Source organism: Pteropus alecto, unplaced genomic scaffold (assembly GCF_000325575.1).
Source record: "Pteropus alecto unplaced genomic scaffold, ASM32557v1 scaffold5, whole genome shotgun sequence".
NCBI classification, from domain to species: Eukaryota; Metazoa; Chordata; class Mammalia; order Chiroptera; family Pteropodidae; genus Pteropus; species Pteropus alecto.
Genome location: NW_006441953.1, coordinates 32,268,007 through 32,286,157, shown reverse-complemented (window position 1 = coordinate 32,286,157; position 18,151 = coordinate 32,268,007). Strand labels below are relative to the sequence as shown.

The 18,151-nt window shown below is 52.6% G+C and overlaps 1 protein-coding gene across 1 annotated transcript in view; it reads left to right on the top strand.

Moving 5' to 3' along the window:
* FAM193A (family with sequence similarity 193 member A) overlaps window positions 1-18,151 on the top strand; it is a 55,632-nt gene that overhangs the window by 12,995 nt on the left and 24,486 nt on the right. Inside the window, exons 5-10 of the mRNA XM_025051842.1 lie at window positions 3,018-3,095; window positions 4,191-4,303; window positions 4,392-4,634; window positions 6,657-6,810; window positions 6,914-7,093; window positions 10,138-10,389. Coding sequence (XP_024907610.1) covers window positions 3,018-3,095; window positions 4,191-4,303; window positions 4,392-4,634; window positions 6,657-6,810; window positions 6,914-7,093; window positions 10,138-10,389 — 1,020 coding nt within the window. The remainder of the gene's footprint in view (window positions 1-3,017; window positions 3,096-4,190; window positions 4,304-4,391; window positions 4,635-6,656; window positions 6,811-6,913; window positions 7,094-10,137; window positions 10,390-18,151) is intronic.

The window sequence follows — 18,151 nt, the reverse complement described above, 5'->3', positions numbered from 1 at the left end:
GGGATCTTCAGCGCCCACTCTCTCTCCGTTCCTAATCTGCCAGAGAGGGAGTGCAGACACAGACGGTTGTGTCGGGCAGGTGACGTTCGGAGTGGTGGAGGACAGGGAAGCAGGGCTCCAGGGTTAGGTGGGGCCTGAAGGGCAGGGATGGCTGATCAGCCGGAGCCTCGCAGGTGACACGGAGCAGGGCTTCCAGATGGCACCCCAGCCCGCCGCCTCTGTTCAATTCATTCCCTAAACATGCGCTGCTGCCAGCTCCTTGTAGGAGGCCAGCGGGGCCCCTCCCAGCCCGGGGTGTGCCGATCGCACGCTGTTCTGGTCGTCGTCTTTTGTGTCCTGGATGACGGCTTCGTAGTTTCTACACGTCTTTCCGAGCCTGCACCTGGGTATTCTGTGGTTTGGGGTCTGGGGTGAGTGGCATCTTCATGGCGAATAGACTCCCCAACGTCCGTGCTGGTGCCTGTGGCAAAGCCGGGCCGCGTCGCGTCCAGCTGCCTCGCCAAGCTCCGTCTGCGCTGCAGTAGGTCTCGAGCCGCTCGCCCTAAGCTGCTGGGAGACCATGGTGTCTTCTGCAGATAAGGACCGTTTTGGTCTCATCTCCAGCGTCTCAACTTCAGCGTTTTCAAAGTTCGTCACAGGTGGTAGCGTTGCTCACGGCATCCACGCTCAGCTCCTGGCTTCGGGGGAGTTTGCACGGTTCACCTTGATGCCCGCCTGCAGACCGTGATACTTTCTAGCAAATTAAAGAAGTTTCCTTTTTTGAGCTTATTTGTAAGGTTATTTTTGTTTAAAAAAAAAGGATATTGAATTTGTATGTTTTTTCTTATTTTATATATTTCTGAAAGAATCGAGATTAGATTTCCTAATTTTGAGACATCCTTGCATTCCTGGGAGTAAACCCTACTAGATTATATTATTTTTTAATCCATTTTTAGATTTGATTACCTGCTGCTTTATTTCGGATTATTGTATCTGTATTCCGAGGCATTGTGGAGTTTTCGTCTTTGAGGTCTTGTCTGTTTTGTGTGAAGTTACTGCTAGTCTCAGAGGATGAATTGAGACACTTGCCATGTTGGTTCAGTTTGCAGGAACAGCTTAGATTTTCTGTTGCACGAGGACTCGGTAGAGGGGCCTGGTTCGTTTCTGTGGCGGGGAAGAACGAGGAAGGTCGCTCTCCGTCCCCTGTTCAGTTCACGTTACGTTTGGTGCTCTGTGTTGGGTTCTCGGCTTCATGTGTGAGCTTCACAATTTGATATTTGCCCAGGAACTCGCCCTTGTCATTCAGGTGGAGGGTCCCGCGCTTGTGCTTAGGGGAGGCAGTGAACAGGGGCGGCATGGCGGCTGTGAGGGCCTCTCTCTGTCACACTTTGGAGAAAGCGCTTTCTCCTCCAAAAGAAGAGCCCTGTCCTCGGCGTGGGGGCCGCAGGGCGCAGGCGGCGGTGTGCCTATCGCCCCGCTGTTTCGGAGGGGTGCCACGGAGCTGCTGACATGTCGAGAGAAGCCAGCAGCCGGCACCGCTAGGTAAAACCTCAAAGCTTCTTCAGGGCGACCCAGCTTTCAGACATTACGCAGGCCACACAGAGTAGCCCGGAGCCCCTGGCGGCAGCCCCAGTCTGGATGCGGGGAGTGTGAGTTGTACAAGCGTTTTCTCTGGTGGCTCAGAAGACTTGCCCGTGTCGCGGGTCCTCCCACCCCACCGCTTCTGCGGTGCCCTCTCGTCCCTGTTCAGCTGCGGACAGGGCTGGGGAACCAAGTCGCGGGGTCAGTGACCACATTTGCTTCTTCGTGTTCCCTGTACTGGCCGGTGTTACCTTCGGTTCCTTCCCACCTTATTGGTTTCTTGTTTTGTTCTTTTGGCTTCTTACATTAAGTGCATACGTCTCAGTCTTTTTTTGTTCTACTTTGTTCTGTTCTCTAATGCATTTAAACCTATACTTTTTTTCCCACGTGTTGGGCACATCTCATAAAATTTGATTCGTGGGGCTTTTATTGTGAATTATTTCTAAACAGACTAATTTCAACTTTGATTTTTTCTCTAATAGTTGAAACTATTTAAAATTCTCCTCAAATGTATGGGTTTTATTCTTTGAAATTATTTTTGACTTCTTTTAGAGGATTTTTGTTATATATTCTTGCCTTTAGGATTGAATATATTCATCCTCCCATTTTCTCCTACTATCTTATAAAATATGGTTCCCATTTCTATCCTTTTGGTGGTTACTTTTAAGTTTTTGATAAGTATAAGACTACTTTTAGGTAAACATCAAGATGTAACCTTTTCATAGCCTCCCCTCCCAAGTAGGACAGAGCCTGGGGCCCATTTTTAGTTTCTTGTTTTGTTTTACTCATGGTAAACGCACAGGTCATAACGTTTACCGTCTTAACCGTATCTGGGTACAGTGTGCTTAGGAAAAAGTGCACAGCTCAGTGGCATCGTGTGCGTGCGCAGTGCTGTGACCATCCCACCGCCGTCTCCAGGACCCCCGTCCCGCCAGACTGACCCTCTGCCCATTAAACAGCAGCTCGCCGGCCCTCCGGCCCTCCGCTCTGCCTCCCACCTCTGGCCTCGGCTCCCCCAGGGCCTCACGCAGGTGCCCCGCGCAAGCTCTGCTCCTCCTGTCGGCCTGTTTCACGCCGCGTGACATCCTGGGGGGCCGTCCACGCCGTCTTTTTGCCTGCTTGCGGCTCCTCTGGACCTGAGCCCCTCACACACAGCGTCATCTTCATTTTTATCTCCAGCGCATGCAGGGCACATAACGGGCATTCAGCAAGTGGGAACTACCCATTTCCTCTGTTGACAGTTTCAGCTCTGACATCTCAGCTTCTCTTTTTAACGTGAACTCATCTCTGCGATGATTTGAGTAAATTGAGCAGGATGCTGAGATAGAAAGTCAGGTGAACCTTCTCTTGTTTGCAGGTGACGTTTCTTGTGTGTCGTTCAAACAGTCTCCCCGCGGAAGTGTCCTGGGTAGTTCATGCTGGCGCTAAGATTTTGTGTTTTTATGTCCTCTTGCTAGATGACAGTGAAAACCAAACAGCGCACACTGACGGACGACTGGGAGCTTCTTAAACACCGGCGCTTCCTGGAGGAGCAGGTGAGGCTGTGGTAGGAGGGGCAGTTTGAGGGAATGGAAGCGGGCGACTGCAGAGCGAGTGGCCGCACGCAGGCCCCGCACCCACGCTCCGAGCCCAGAGGAGCCCGCGTTCCCCTGCGCGTCCCTCAGGAAAGGCTGTGCATTCCACGTGACCCACTCCAGCCCACAGCCGCCCAGCAGTCTCCTGGGCGGGCAGTGCCCTCTTCACGCTCGAGGGCGACACAGTGCGGTCACAGGGCTGGTACCCGGCCGGCTCCCCTCAGACACCACCCCCCCCAACGCCGCGCCGGGGCTGCGCCTTCAGCGTGGCCGACGGCTCCGGCCTCCCCTCGAGCAGGCTCGTCTCCGCGCTGCCTTCTCTATCTCTCTCAGCCCCTCGGCCTCAGGCCGGCCTCAGACGTGGGCCCTGGCCTTGGCCGCCACGCCTGCGCCCGCCTCCTCACTCCCATGGTCTCCGGGCGCCGCAGGCAGACAGGGCACTGCACTGCGGCCCCCTCGCCCGCCCCCAGCGCTTCCGCACGGCTGCTGTCCACCCATCCCCTCGCAGAGCAGCCGGCAGGCTCCTTCTCTGACATCAGATGCTTCCTCGTCGGTCAGGGGCTTAGGCGCCCTCCCTCATCGCAGCTCCTGCCCATCCCGTCTGCCACTGCTGCCCTCTCCGGCCAGCCTCCTCATGGCCACGCTCCTTCCCACCTGCCTGCTGACCACCCAGGCCTGTCGTGCCTCATGAATGCCTCTTGACACAGCTCCTTGGGGGCAGAGGCTATCTCTGTGCCGCTGGTGCCCAGCAAGAACCGAGCACACGGCAGGTTCGGGGTCAAGGTTAGGCATCCGCCGTGAGGGGTGTGGCAGCGCATTGCTGGTGAGGAAGCCTGTTGGCGCCCTGGCCCCTGGCCTGTGTGTGGCCCGACCCCGTGTCTCCTGCGCACTCCAGGTCTGCTGCCTCGTTCCTGGCCCTGGCCCACTTTAGGAAGCTGTGACCATTGGTTTCTAAATGAGCATGACACGTGTTATCATAATTACTGAAAAATACCCACCACGTGATGGGAGCCGTGTCTTGCAAAATCAACCTGTTGTTTTGCATTTCCTGCCTAGTTAACGAATAAGAAAGTGGTCACTGGTGAGAACAGCTTCACGGACGCCATGAGGCACGTGCTGTCGTCCCGGCTGAGCCTGCCCGACTGTCCCAACTGCAGCTACCGGAGACGGTGAGCCCGTGCCGGGGGGCACAGCGGGCCGCAGCGCGGGTCTCACACGCTCTGGCCGCCTCGGCAACTGTCCTTACTCCCCATTCAGGTGTGCCTGCGACGACTGCAGCCTCTCACACATCCTCACGTGTGGTATCGTGGACCCCCCCGTCACCGGCGACGCCCACATTCACCAGCTGCCACTCCAAGTGGGTTCTGCTCCCGACTGTCTCTCTGAGATGCGCCCACCTAGTGTCTCATCCGCAAGCTCAGGGTCAGGCTCCAGCTCTCCCATCACCGTCCAGCAGCACCCCAGACTCATCCTCGCAGAGAGCGGCTCCGCACCGACTTTGTAAGTGGCGGCTTTGTAGTACAAGTTCAAATATTTAGGTGCCGGCTGCAGAAGTATGTCTGTCACCAGTGCTGTCCAAGGAAAAGGGCTGTTTTTTGTTTTTTTTTTAAACGATCTTTAAACCATGAAATCAGTAAACCCAAACTTTGACACTGTGTCATTACTTGAAATAAAAGGTGGATCATTGGGCTCCAGGCGGGGCCAGCTCTTGGGGAGGCGGTGGACATGGGGCCTGGCCCCACCTGCAGAGGGCCTCCCGCCACTTGCCTTGTGTGTGTCACCCACGCCCCGTGCCCCACCGCCCCGCATCTGTTCTGGAGCACGGGCAGCCGGGAGGCTCTGTCGTCATGCTCCCACGTTGTCCAGACAAGGTGCCTGTGCAGCTGTCACCCGTTCACACTGTAGACGAGCGAGTGGTCCCACATCTATTCAGGGTTGTGAGCCTGCCTTGCGCTGAGGCGCGGCACCGTAGCTGGTGGGGGCGCTGCATACGGATGTTTCCACTGCACCTGAGTAAACCCAGGTGTGCGCCCGCGTCATGGTGCCTGTGGCGTTGTGGGTCCCAGTGGGCCCCCAGCTGGGGCAGCTCAGCTCTCCTTGGGTGTCCCCCTCATGCTCACGGTGACACAGGCTTGCCCTCAGCCTTTACACCTCAGTGTGGGCTCACAAACACATTGCAGGGGGACGGGCCAGAGCGCCAGGCCCTTTTCACTGGACTCGGTGCTTCGAGGCCTTGCGACCCATGCCCAGTTCCCGAGCCTGAGGGCCTGGGGCCCCCACAGCTGCTGTCAGCCAGCTCCACACTGAGCCACACCTGTGTCATCTGATGGGCCGGTCCCTCCCTGCTGGGTGTCAGAGCTGCTGCCGTCCGTTGCGGGCCCATACGCTGTACTGAGGGGAGGAAAGGGGCTGCGAGGCCTCCCTCCCGGCCTGGGGTGCCCACCCTGCTCCCAGACCTGGGCCTCCGGCCTCTGGGGGCTGGCGTCTTCCAGATGTCGACACTGTGACGAAAACCTCCAGTGTGGCCTTGGTTAGTGGTGTCGCTTTCTTGGTGTCACCTCGAAGTTGGCCAAGTGGAATCCGCGCTTTAGTTGCCCGGTCCCAGGGTAAAGGAGCAGATGGTTTGCGTGTTTCATTTCTGAACTTCGGTTTCCTCGTCTGTGAGTTACGCTGACGGGACTGCCTCGGGAGCAGGTATGCGTGCTGACCGAGGCGACACATTCCGCCACAGTGGGAGCACTGTGAGCCCTCGCCTGGCGGGTGCCGTCTGCGCCCCTGGGTGAGCGCCAGGTCATAGAGCATCGTGCGTGTCGACCCTTGTTTTCCCAAGAACAAGAAAGACACCTGTGTGGGGCAGCTCTGGGCACCATCTCTTCAAGGCGGCAGATCACCAGTTCTCAGAACTCTTCCTGCTGGAGGTCCCATGTGCCCAGGCTCCACACGCCCCCAGAGCCTGTGCATGTAGAGCCCAGCGTCCTTTTATGGTCATGCTTTGAGCCACTGTCGCTGAAGGAGATTCTGCCAGCTCTTTCTATGCACCAGAAAATCAATCGTTTAAAAAGTGTTCCCCGCAGGCTACAGCCCTGAAATTTCACATTTTTTCGTCAATATTCCACTTGCCCATTGCCTATATGTCTTGTCGAAGTTGGTATTTAAGATCATGACTGATTTGACCAGAGCTGGCCTGGTAGTAAAGCACTTCCAGTGTTTGTGACATAGGTGCCTCTACAGTTTTGTTCAGCTGTGTCTGGGAAGCCGGTGATTATGAGAACAGACACCGCACACCTAAGGTGGCTTTCTGTACACCTTCCGTTTTAATTGAAAATGAACGGTGTCTGCTCGGAGGTGGCCGAGGGAACCCTTGTACACCAGGGCACTTCACGCCGGAGGGAGACGTCACATCGGTCTGATGACCTGTATGTAGCGGTCTTCCAGGCCCTTTGTTGAGTGAGTGCCCGGGCGACGCTGCCAAGGGGTGAGCAGTGTGCGCAGGCCTCGCCGTGACCGGCTCTGCTTGTTCAGTTGCAGTGACGACGAGGATGTCGCTCCCCTGTCGGCTAAATTCGCTGACATCTACCCGCTGAGCAACTACGCGGACGCCGAGGTGGTGGCCCACATGAACGGGATCCACGGCGACCTGAATGGCGGCGGGGAGAACATGGCCCTGAAGGACGAGGTACGGCCGGGCCCCTTGGGGCGGCGCTGGGCGGGGGTCTGCGGTCTGGCTTTTCCCTTCCTCTGTCCTGAGGCGTGTGACCTGCTGAGGGCTGTTTCCACAGTCCCCGCAGGTGAGCAGCACCAGCAGTAGCTCTTCAGAAGCCGACGACGAAGAGGCGGACGGCGAGAGCAGTGGGGAGCCGCCAGGAGCCCCGAAGGAAGATGGGGCTCTGGGAAGCGGGAGCCCCAGGGCCGAGGAGAGTAAAGTGGACAGTCCACCCCCGTCGCACCCAACCCAGCAGGTGTGGCTTCATGTCTCCAGACTTTGTTTGCCAGGGACCGTCACCTCTGTGTGTTTTCTCTAAACACAGCATCGTTAAGTACAGAGTCGTGTCAGTTTAAATAACTTTCGGAGATTAGAGCTGGAGAGAATCGAGCCGTCCTTAGAGAAGAAACCAGACCTCGCGGCCCCGTTCAGATCTTGTTTCTCGTGCTTGAATCTGTGACCAGCAGTCTCAGTTTTGCGACATCCCGGTGTTTAGATGGCACAGAGTTGTTTTGTTTGTAAAGAAGCAAAGAGCGGGGGTTATAAAATAAAGTAGTAGAACGTTAACACTTCCGCAAACGTTGGTTTTATGAGAGCTCGTCCCCCCCGGTAGACATCTGTTTTCTGTTAACCGAAGGTGAGGATGTCCCTTCGGACTGACTTTTTCTTAGACGCTCATAGTTTTATAGTAGGTGCTCAAGCAAGTTTCAAATGAAAGTAAGAACAGATGAAGGTGGAGGTGTTTGGATGATGAATTCGTTTAATAAGTGGCAGAGTCTGAGGTTCGGACGAGAAAGGTGACGTTAAAGGGAGTATTTTGCGGAGTTTTGCTCCCCCCCGCTTCCCCGCTTCCCTGCCTGCCGTCTGGCACCGCCCCAGCCCCGTCCCTCGCCCAGTAGGTGTCCAGTCATGCTCATTTGCTGTGTTCCTCCAGTGTTTTCTTCTGCAAACACAGACGTTTGTTGTCCCCCTCCTGACCACGAGGCGCGTGCTGGTGCCCACTGTGTGCTGCTCATGCCAGCGGCCGCCCCAGCCACTTCCTGTCCGCAGGGCGACGCCCTTCTCTTCCGCCAGCCTCTTGGTGTTCCCTTGTGTGCACACGTCATGCTTGTTTCTGTTTTTCTTTTCAGTCCCCTGCTGACGATGGGCACTGTGTTCGCTTCTCTTTTTCCCCATTGTGAGCTATTCAGGAGCAACCTCATCCGTCTGACGTTTTATACGTAAGCAGACACGTCCCTAGGATTGGCCACCAGCAGTGGCTTTACCGGGTCCGAGGCGATGGCCTCCCCTGCCCCCGGGAGAGGGTGATGTCACAGTTTTGGAGTTTTGCCGATAGATAAGGAACGGTAACTCCTTGGAGTTTGTTTTAATTTCATTTTTTATGGGCAAAATTGAGCATTCTTTCATAGATTTAAGGGCATTCATTTTCTACCTTATTATTGAATTCCGAGAGTTTTTTACGTATTGGTACAAGTTCTCTATCAATTTTATGATTGACGAATACTTTCTCTTGGTCTGTGACATGTCTGTTAATTTTTTTATGGTGTTTTGAAAAGCAAGGTTTTCGTTTCGATGTATTCCAGTTTATCTTTTTCTTTTTTATAAATCATGCTTTTGACGTCACGTCCAAGAGTTTTTGCCTAATACAAAGCTGTTTTCTTCTAGAAGATTGATAGTTCTAGCTCTTGCTTAGTTTTTAGGTTCATTGGACTCAGATTTCTTTATGGTGTGAGGTCAGGGTCTAACTTCATCTTTCTGAGTCTGTGGATATTCATTTGCCCTGGCAACGTTTGCTGAAAAGGTCACGCTTTCCCTTGTATCATGCTTTTGATGTCACAGCCAAGAATTTTTGACTGCCAACATTTAAGGGTTCTTACCTTCATTATTTCTTGCTATATTCTTTGGGGTTAGTCCTAGTTTGTGGAACGTAAAGCTTAAGATAACTGATTTTAGAGCTTCCAATTAACTGAGATTTGTTTTATGGCTTAACATATGGTCTATCCTAGATCATGTTCCATGTGCACTTGAAAATAATTTGGTTTTATTATTTTATTATATATTTTATTATATAATCTGCTCTTGTTAGGTAGAGTGTCTTAAAAATGGAAGTTTGGTCAAAGTGACTGATAGCATTATTGAACTCATATATAATGATTTTCTGTCAGTTTGTTCTAAGAATTACTGGGAGAGACATATTGAAGTCTTTAAGTGTTAACTTGGATTGTTTCTTTCCCTTTCAAATCTGCTAGTTTTTGATTCATGCATTTTGGGACAATGTCATCGAATGTGTACCCATGAATTATTGTTCTGTCTCCCTGATGTATTGACCCTTTTGCCACTAATGAACTATTTCTCTGCTAATGTTTCTTAAACACTACTTTAGCTAACATTAATCTAGCCATTCTGCCTGTCTTAGTGTTACTGTGTGCGTGTTACATATTTTTTCATCTTTTTTAAGGTTGGTCTCTTTGTGTCTTTGAATCTAGAATAAGTCTTCAAATGTTTTAGTTGGGTCTTGCATTTTCATCCTGTCCATCAATCTCTGCCTTTTGTTTGGAATGCTTCATTTACATTTAATGATTGGCGATGTTTACATCTGCCTTTGGCTGTTTATTTCTACGTGTCTCACACGTTTTTTGTTCCTCTATTCTTCCTTTACTTTCTTTTTTCGTGTTATACAAAATTTTAAGGTACCATTTTAATTCTGCTATTCTTTGATTATGTTTTTTCTCAGTTTAGTTTTTAAGGAGCATGAGGCATTGGGAATAGAAAGAGCCCCAGGCAAGAAGGCCGGACTTTTGCTGTTCTTACCTTGGGTTCTAGCAGACCACGGATAAACGCCTCCCAATTTGTTTTTTCCTTTTAGCTGAGTTCAGGAGCCTCAGGACGTTGCCTTTGACAGTTGTGTTCAGTTCACACTTGTTTTGGGGAGAGGAGTCCCAGCTGCTTCGTCCCAGCTGACCGGGAGCCCCTCCCCGGTGCATTTGAAGCCTCTGCAGAAGCACGCGTGCAGCAGGGTGGTCTCGTTGTCCTTGCTTCCAGCTCCCTCTCTGCACTCTGCCATCTTTACCGGTCCCCTGGTCCTTTCTCAGACGGGCACAGGATGCGGGCTGCTGTGGCTGCTGCCCCAGCACATGCCAGCTGGGGATGAGGTGCAGGGCTCTTCGGGTGTCTTCAGTCCCAGGCTCTAGGGTTCCTCATTTATGTCGCGAGGAGGGGCCTGGCAAATGTGGGGTGACTGACTTTAATTCAGACCAGTCTTTGTTGCACTAAATAAGCAAGTAATTTTTTTTCTTTTAGGTTGAACAAGCTCCAGACACTTGTGAATGTCATGTTTGTAAGCAAGAAGCTTCTGGACTGCCAGTGTCAGCGATGACGGCTGGAGCCCTTCCTCCAGGCCATCAGTTCATGAGTCCAGAGAAGCCTACGCACCCCGCTTTGCATCTGTACCCCCACATCCACGGACACGTGCCTTTGCACGCCGTCCCACACCTGCCGCGCCCTCTCATCCACCCCACCTTGTACACAGCACCCCCCTTCACACACAGCAAGGTAAGTCGGGGCAGAAAGGGCATGGCACACCAACACTGTAGACCGGCAGCTCTTACAGGACAGCTGTCCGTTTGCTGGGCAGGGCTGCAGGCGTTTCCTTTCGTCATAGTCTCTTACGCTTTTGGAATTTTGAACCTTTATGACTGTAAAACCAATCGTGAAAGTCATGGTCTCTTCCTGCAGAATTAACTAGAATGGAACGAGGTTTTCAGATGATGTTGGTGTCTCGGGTTATCCTCAGGGCCACTTGCCATCACGGCTCCTGGGGCCCAGCTGCTAACGTGGGCAGCCGGAGCGCTCTAAGACGAGCGGGGCTGAGGCTCTGAAGCAGTCCCGCTGTGCGCACAGAACCGGGGCTTCTGGAGTTGCACGGGCGGGCGCTGAGCAGCACCCCGCGGAGGGGCCTGGGCACCGATGCGGCGGGGCCTGCGGGAGCCAGTGCTGAAAGCTGCTGGGGAAAGGGGCGGGGCCCAGGCAGAGCTTGGCTCCTGTCTTCCTCCTCTGCGTCAGGCTCTGCAGGGAGCTTAGCCTTAGACAGCTTTACCTCTCTATTCCAAAGTTACCTTAATTAGCTCTTACCATAAATTCCGATTTTTCCTTTTTATCAGTGATTCTGATTTAAAGTTCTAATCATTCAGAAGTAGAATTTCCCCCAAAGTCTACCAATTTGATCATTGAGAACAGGGATTCTCAGCTGGGAGGGGCGGGCGGAGGACTGGGCCTGGAGGGGCCTTCTCAGGCTGCGTGCACATTTTCTTCCCTGAGGGTCAGTGCCCTGGAGTAGGGGCAGGTCTGGTCCCTGAGTGGGGCTCGCCCCGTCTGTGTGCTGGGGAAGGGCAGAGGTAGGGGGTCAACACTCACTGCTTTGGACTAGAATAATCATCGTCACGTCCTGTTACTGTAAGTGTTTGGTAACTACCCAAATTTATGCTTACATTTTATTAGTTTGAATATTGCTCTCTGTGCACATTTAACGATGCCTTTATTAATGGTGATTTTAAACAGTGTGTTCAGATACGTGCAGCAGGCCCTGAATAACATCGTTCGCGTTTGCATCGTTTCACTCGTATTGATAATGGGCAGGAGGAGGTAACCCCTGTTCATATCAGTTACCTCGTGGTAAAATCAGCTTCATTGTACCTTGTTGCGCTTAAAGTCACAGAAGTTACCGAGAGCGTGAAGTGAGAACTCGCTGTGTTCAGAGCCGAGCGGTTTCGGTGGCCGGCCGCCTCGAGCCTCTTCCCCAGGCGAGCGCGTGCCCTCCCCACGAGGTCCTGTGGTTCCCCAGCCCTGGAGCCACCCTGAGACATGCGCGTAGAGCGCTCTCCTACGTTTTCTTGCTGGTAGAAGCTATTTAAAAATTGGTTCTTAATGATCTTCGAGTTAAGTCATGAAATGTTGGGACATTCTAGTTAAAAACTGAATTTTCTAAACCCTGAATTTTGGCCTTTTCTCAGGATGTTATGGCTAGTCTGTAGAAGGACAGAAGAGAAAACATTGGGGGCTCATTGTCTGTGTCTAAAACCTTCTTGTTTGACGCCCTGTAAACTTTAATCCAGTCGGTAGCCGTGGAAGGTTCATGGGTGTGAAGGCAGATACAGAGGACGAGCTGTTAAGCTCTATGTCTCAGTCACTATGCTGTTCGTGTCAAGACTGTTTCTGACTCATTTAAAATACATTGGCTGGATGCCATTTTTATTTGGAAAAATGGGATGTATGTGGCAAAATAACTTCCTTTTACCTGGTAGAAAAACATTTGTTTTTCTAAACAAGCTTGTGTTGTTATTTACTTGGTCTTGCAAAATTAGTGTGTATTCTTTGAGTTAGTTTGACTTGGTTGAACACTGTGGATATGTCTGCACCTAAGTGCATTGTGAGTTCACAGTACGTCGGAGCTGGTAGAAGCACCTTCTAGAGAACCGACGACCTAAATTAGAATGGCCCACACTGGTCTTCAGTTACGTCAGAGCAGGTTTCTCAGAGAGGCCAGGTGGTTTCGTGCGGTGTTCCGACGGGCGGCGTGCCAAGTGTGGAGGGCAGCCAGGGCACCAGGGCCCTTCCGACCTGCCAGGTGTCATGGCCCACGACGTGGCGGCTGTCCCTCGCAACCTTGAGAAGGGCGCATCATCTGCTGCCGATGGGTGCAGTGGTCTGTAGGTGTCATTCTGCCCAGTGATCGATGGTGCTGTCGGGTTCAGCCACCTCCGCACCGATTTCCTGTCTGCTGGCCCTGTCCACTTCTGGCAGTGGAGAGGCGACCCCTCCAGCCACAGCGCGGGCTCTTCTCCCTCTCGGGCAGTTCCGTCGTTTCTGCCTGGTGTAGTTTGACGCTCCATTATGTGCTTACATTTCTGGGATTGTTCTTTGTTCTTGAAGAACTGACTCTTTGTCGTTAGGTAATGCCCTTCTTTATCCCTGACAGTTTTCCTCACTCTGAAGTTTGATGTGACTAAGATTAAGATAGCCGTTCCAGCATTTGACTCGTGTTGGTGCGGTATATCTCCATGCCTTTGCTTTTAACTTACAGGGGTCTTCGTACTCACAGTAGATTTCTCGTAGGGGTGCGTGTGCGTGTGCATGTGCGTGTGCGCCTGTGTATACTCTGATAATCCTGTCATTCCATTGGCATTTTTAGACTATTCACATTTAAAGAGATTTTTGATGTATCTGGATTAATAGCAACTGTGTTTGTATCTGTTTCCTATTTGTTAGCAGAGGCTTCTCTTCTGCCTTTTCTGTTTTTAATTGAACATTTTCTGATGTCATTTCATCTTTTCTCTTAGTATGTTGATTATACTTATGTTCTTAAATGTTAACCATTGTGTTAGAATATATGTTTTAACTAATCTAAGTCCCTTTCAAATAATACCACTATATTTCATATGTAGTGCAGGTACCTTTCAACAGATTATTCTCAATCCCTCCCTCCTATCCCTTGCAACATGCTGTCATTAATTTCATTTATCTATATATTAATCACTCAGTACTTGGCTATTATTATTAAACAAAGTTATCTTTTAGGTCAATTAATAAGAAAAATAAGAGATTTTATTTACTTTTATTTATTCATTCTCCATTGCTTTCTCTTTATGTAGATCTCTTTGACCTGTGTTATTTTATTTCTGCCTGAAGGAAATCTTTTAACGTTTCTTGCAGGGCAGGTCTGCTGGTGATGAGTTCCCTAAGTTTTTGTTTGTCTGAGGAAGTCTTTATTTCTCCTTCACTTTTGAAGGGGAATTTCTCTGGATACCGAGCTCTAGGTTGGTGGTTTTTTTCCTTTCAACACTTTAAACGTATTCGGCTCCACGCTTTCATGCTTCGTGGTTTCCGATGAGATGTCCTCGGTAATTCTTTGCCCTTTTTTTTGTAGGTATAGGGATTTCTTCCCTCCCTCCACCCCCTGGATCCTTTCAAGATTTTCTTTGTATCTTTGGTTTTCTGCAGTTGGAATATGCTACGCCTAGGTGTAGGTTTGGGGGCATTTATTCTATTCGGTTTTCTCTGAGCTTACTGGATCTGCGGCTTGGTATCTGTCATTAATTTGGGAAAGTTCTCAACATTACGACTTTAAACATTTCTTCCATCTGTTCTCCTACTTCTGGTTTTCCAGTTATCGTGTTGCATCTTCTGAAATTGTCCCACAGTTCTTGGAGGTTTTGTTCTTTTCGTTGTTGTTGATGGTGGTGGCGGTGTTTTTGGTTTGGGGTTTTTTTTGTTTTGTTTTTTATTCTTGTTCTCTTTGTGCTTCAGTCTGAGAAGTTTCTGTTGACATATCTTGAAGCTCACTGTTCTTTCCTTGGCTCTGTCCAGTCTCCTGATTGGCTCGTCAAAAGCATTCTTCATTTCTCTTGCAGTGCTTTTTATTTCTAGAATTTCTTTTCGATAATTTCTTAGAGCTTTCACCTTTCTTTTCACATTATTTATTTGTTCTCGTACATTGTCTCCTTTCTTCGTTAGAGTCCTTAGCATAGGGACCATTGTTAGTTTCCTGTCTGATCGTTTTCGGCCATCGTATCTCCGTGGTCCTTCTCTACTGTTCTGTCGTCTCTCTCCAGGCCTCTGCGATTCATCTGTTTGACCTTGTGGGTCTCTTCTTTATACCTGGCGCTCTCTTTCATGTTTCTCGTTTCCTTGTCTCTCAGTCTGTTGTGAGAATTTTTTTTTGGATAATCTTCCAGTTAAGTGATTCTCTTATTGTGTCTAACCTGCCACTTAAGTTTGAGTTTTTAATTCCAACTATAATTCTTATTTCTCAGCTTTAGCTTATTTTTCAAATATATTATTAAGTTTTTATATCCTCCTGTTCTTTTATCACTTATTTTCATCTTTTCCTTCTTTAAGTATTTTACACGTAGTTATGCTTTTTGAAACCCAGAGGATCTAAATCTGTTGTTTCTACTGATGTATTATTTCACTTTATGTGTAGTGGTTTTTTATTACAGGGTCATGTTTTGTTCAACTTACTCTGCAAGAACTCCCAGGCCCCGAATAGGGGATGCTTCCTCAAGGGAGAGTTGAGTTTTCGTTTGCTGGTGCAAGGTAGCTGTGGGCGCTGACCCAGCTGGAACCTTCAGCTCCTCCAGCCCTCCCGTGTCCTGGGGGTCCACAGAGCCACCCTCTGTCGCCTCGGTGCGCGTGCCCTCGGGGCAGCCATCCCTCCCTGCACCGCCACCTGGCCGTTTTTCTCCCCGTGCTCTCATCCCTTCTCTGTGAAAGGATTCCCTGTGATTCAGCACTTTGTTACAGAGGGTGTTTGCGGTCTACTGAAGTGTCCCCCTCACGGACAAGGCCACACCCCACCGCTCCCTCACAGAGCGGTTTCACCCGCTGTCTCACGTGGCCAGGAGCAGCAGGCCACGACTGCAAGGCCAGACTTTGGCCTGGCACTGAGGCTTTCAGCTTTGAATCCTCTGTCTTTTCCATCTGGAAGACGTAGTGAAGCGGTCACCTCGCCGGGGCAGGGTTTAGTGACAGAGATGCAGAGGTGTCTCGACGTCTCCACCGGGAGCTTGAGAGGTATTTGAAAGTGGTTGCCAGGTCGCCCTCAGTGAGTTCAGTGGATCAAGTGGAGCCTGGACAAGCGGCTCCCATGTGGCTCTGTCCACCTGTCTCACCAGGTCACTTAAGTAAGACTGCTGCGTATGTGTTTCCTAAAGTCAAACATGGTGCAAGTGTGAGTTCTTGCTGGAATTTGAAGGAGGAGGAAGCTGTGTGGAGATAGAGCCTTACACGGATGGTGCTTTGAGGCCACCTTGTGCTCTTTGGCCTGTGTTTTGTTTCGGGGGCCGCGTTCAGGTCCTCCGGCCCGAGAAACAGCAGGAGCGGCCCAGAGCTGGTGCCGGCCGTCTCCGCCGGCTGGGGTATCGAAGGGCCCCAGTGAGAAGCAGCTGCCCAGTCGTCTCACTGCCGCTGCCTGGGCTGTGAGGGGCCCCGCTTCGGTTCTGTTGGAGCTCTCGGTGTTGGTCTCTGTCACGCGCACATCCGTGCCTCGGTCTCTTGCCCCCGTGGCTCGCCGCCTGCTGCCGCTGCGCTCGTGGTTCAGGGACCTGCGTGGAGGCGAGCGAGACGGGCTGAGGCAGCTCGCAGGAACCGAGCGCGTGCTTCGTGAGGGCACCTGGCCGCGTGCGTGTGTGTGTCAGAGCTTTCATTCAAAGCAAAAATTGTGTTTTCCCGTGAATCACTTATATCTCAAAGTGGAGAAAAATTTAAAACTGTTCAATGCAGCAGTGTGGACTTGCGTAAAGAGTGAAGTCGCCATTCTAAGCAGTGGCCTGCTCTGCACGGTGACAGGCTCGTTTCAGGCTGAAGTGACCGGCAGGCTTGCAGAGGCCCTGGACGGCCTCGTTGACAGAAGCCTTTTTGATTAAAGGAAGCCCGCAGCTGTCGAGGTCGGGAGGCATCCCGTGTGACAGCTGCACACAGCCCGCTTGTCATGGAACCCACTCCCTTTGGCCCACAGCCGGGTCTCCTGCTCTGAGTGGACGGGCCTCGGAAGACGAGTGTGAATGAACACCGAGCACACGTGACAGCCCGACGCTCGTCCCCTCGTTCCTCTCAGCCGGATTCTGTTCAGCATTTGCCGAGTACCCAGTGTGTGCCAGGCCCTGTGCTACATGCTAATGAAATAAAAACCAGTTAACTCTGGTTTCCAGGAGCCTCATAGTGAGTCTCAGGAGACCGGGACGCAATGCAGTTGAACAGTGGAAACGCCGTGGCGCGCCGCGCCGTGCCGGGGGGTCCGTGCGGAGTGCAGGCGCGACTCCGGGGAGGGCGAGAGAGCCCTTCGGGCCCGCGGGGGGGTTTGCGGAGGACGCGCTGCTGGGATCCGGTGGGAGGTGAAGAGCGGATAAGTGAGAGCGCTCTGGACACGTATGGGTTAGGCCGTCGGCCAGGCGTGACCGCCAGCATGACAGCCGGGCCTGCGCAGGGCGTCAGGAAGTGCTCAGGTGGCCCCAGAGCCTGGCGGTGCTTCCGCTGTCCGGAGCCCAGCAGCCAGGCTCGTGGGGGCAGCTGCCACCTGCGCCACACGCCGGAGAACCGTGCCCACCGGACACGGCCCCCCGCGGAAGGCTGTGGGGTTCAGGAGCTTCCCACTCGTTGCTGTCAGTCACTTCTCAGCAGGACAGCTTGTGGTCTGTCCCGACACTGTGGGGACTGGCGCGTGTGGGTACAGTTTCCTTGTTCTCACACTTCGCCCCTGGGGACCCTGGGCAGAACGGCAGCTCAGGCTCCCACTTCGACCCACTTCTGGCACCGGTCCAGGCCTGTTTCTTCCCACTTTCAAACTCCAAATGCTCACGGCAGCCTCACCCCCCTCTGTGCCTCTCTCAGCCCACCCGAGGTCAGCAGAGGCACTCAGCCACCCCAGTGGAGCGAGTCCCCACTTCCTCTCCGCACTGTGGGAGGGCGGCAAGGCCTGGAGCCGGGTGGGGTTTACGCCCAGGGACCCAGGCTTACCTAAGCTTGGGGCCGGGCGAGGTGCCAAACCCCTGACACCCAGCATCTCATTTAATTCTCACTGCAGCCCCTAGAGGTAGGTATTTCCAAGTTACAGGTGAGAAACCCGAAGCTCACGAAGACTGAGTAATTTGCCTGAGGTCACACAGCCAGTAAGAGGGGAGCTGACAGCCGAACTGTCTGTCTGTGCAGCCTGAGGGCGGAGAACGGGCCCAGATTTCCCGTCCAGCTCCGGCACTGGCCACGGCCCAGCAATGGGGCCAGAGACGGGAGTCCCTGATCCCACACGCGGCACAGCCATTGTCCTGGTAGCTCCAGACCCCACCTTCCCCGCCCACCTTCACGTTGTGCCCTCAGCACCGTCCGTGCCGCCCGTCCCCTCCCGGTCCACCTGCCACGCTGCCACGGAGCAGGCTTTGTAACGAGCTGACCGGGCCGTCTCTCCCACTGCCTGCCGCCCTCTGTGGCTCCCTAGCCCCTGCAGGACAGAAGTACAGACTCCTCTCTCATTCGGCCCCTGCAGCCCACCCTGCTGGCACAGCTGTCCCTGGACATGGCCGTCCCTGGGCCCTGTCCCCTTCCCTTCAGGCCTCTGCGACAGCCAGGCCTCGGGGCCTGCCGAACCATCGCCTGCTTCTAGGAGCCCTCCCAAAACCCACGCGCTCGGGCTCACAGCACTCACTGCTCATTCAGTGTCCCCGAGGGGGCGGTCACTGGGCACTGTTCCCAGCGCCAGGCCTCTGCCTCTCTGGGCAGGTGGGTACTTGGGCATGGCCTGCGGGGGAAGGATGTGCGGACAGCAGCG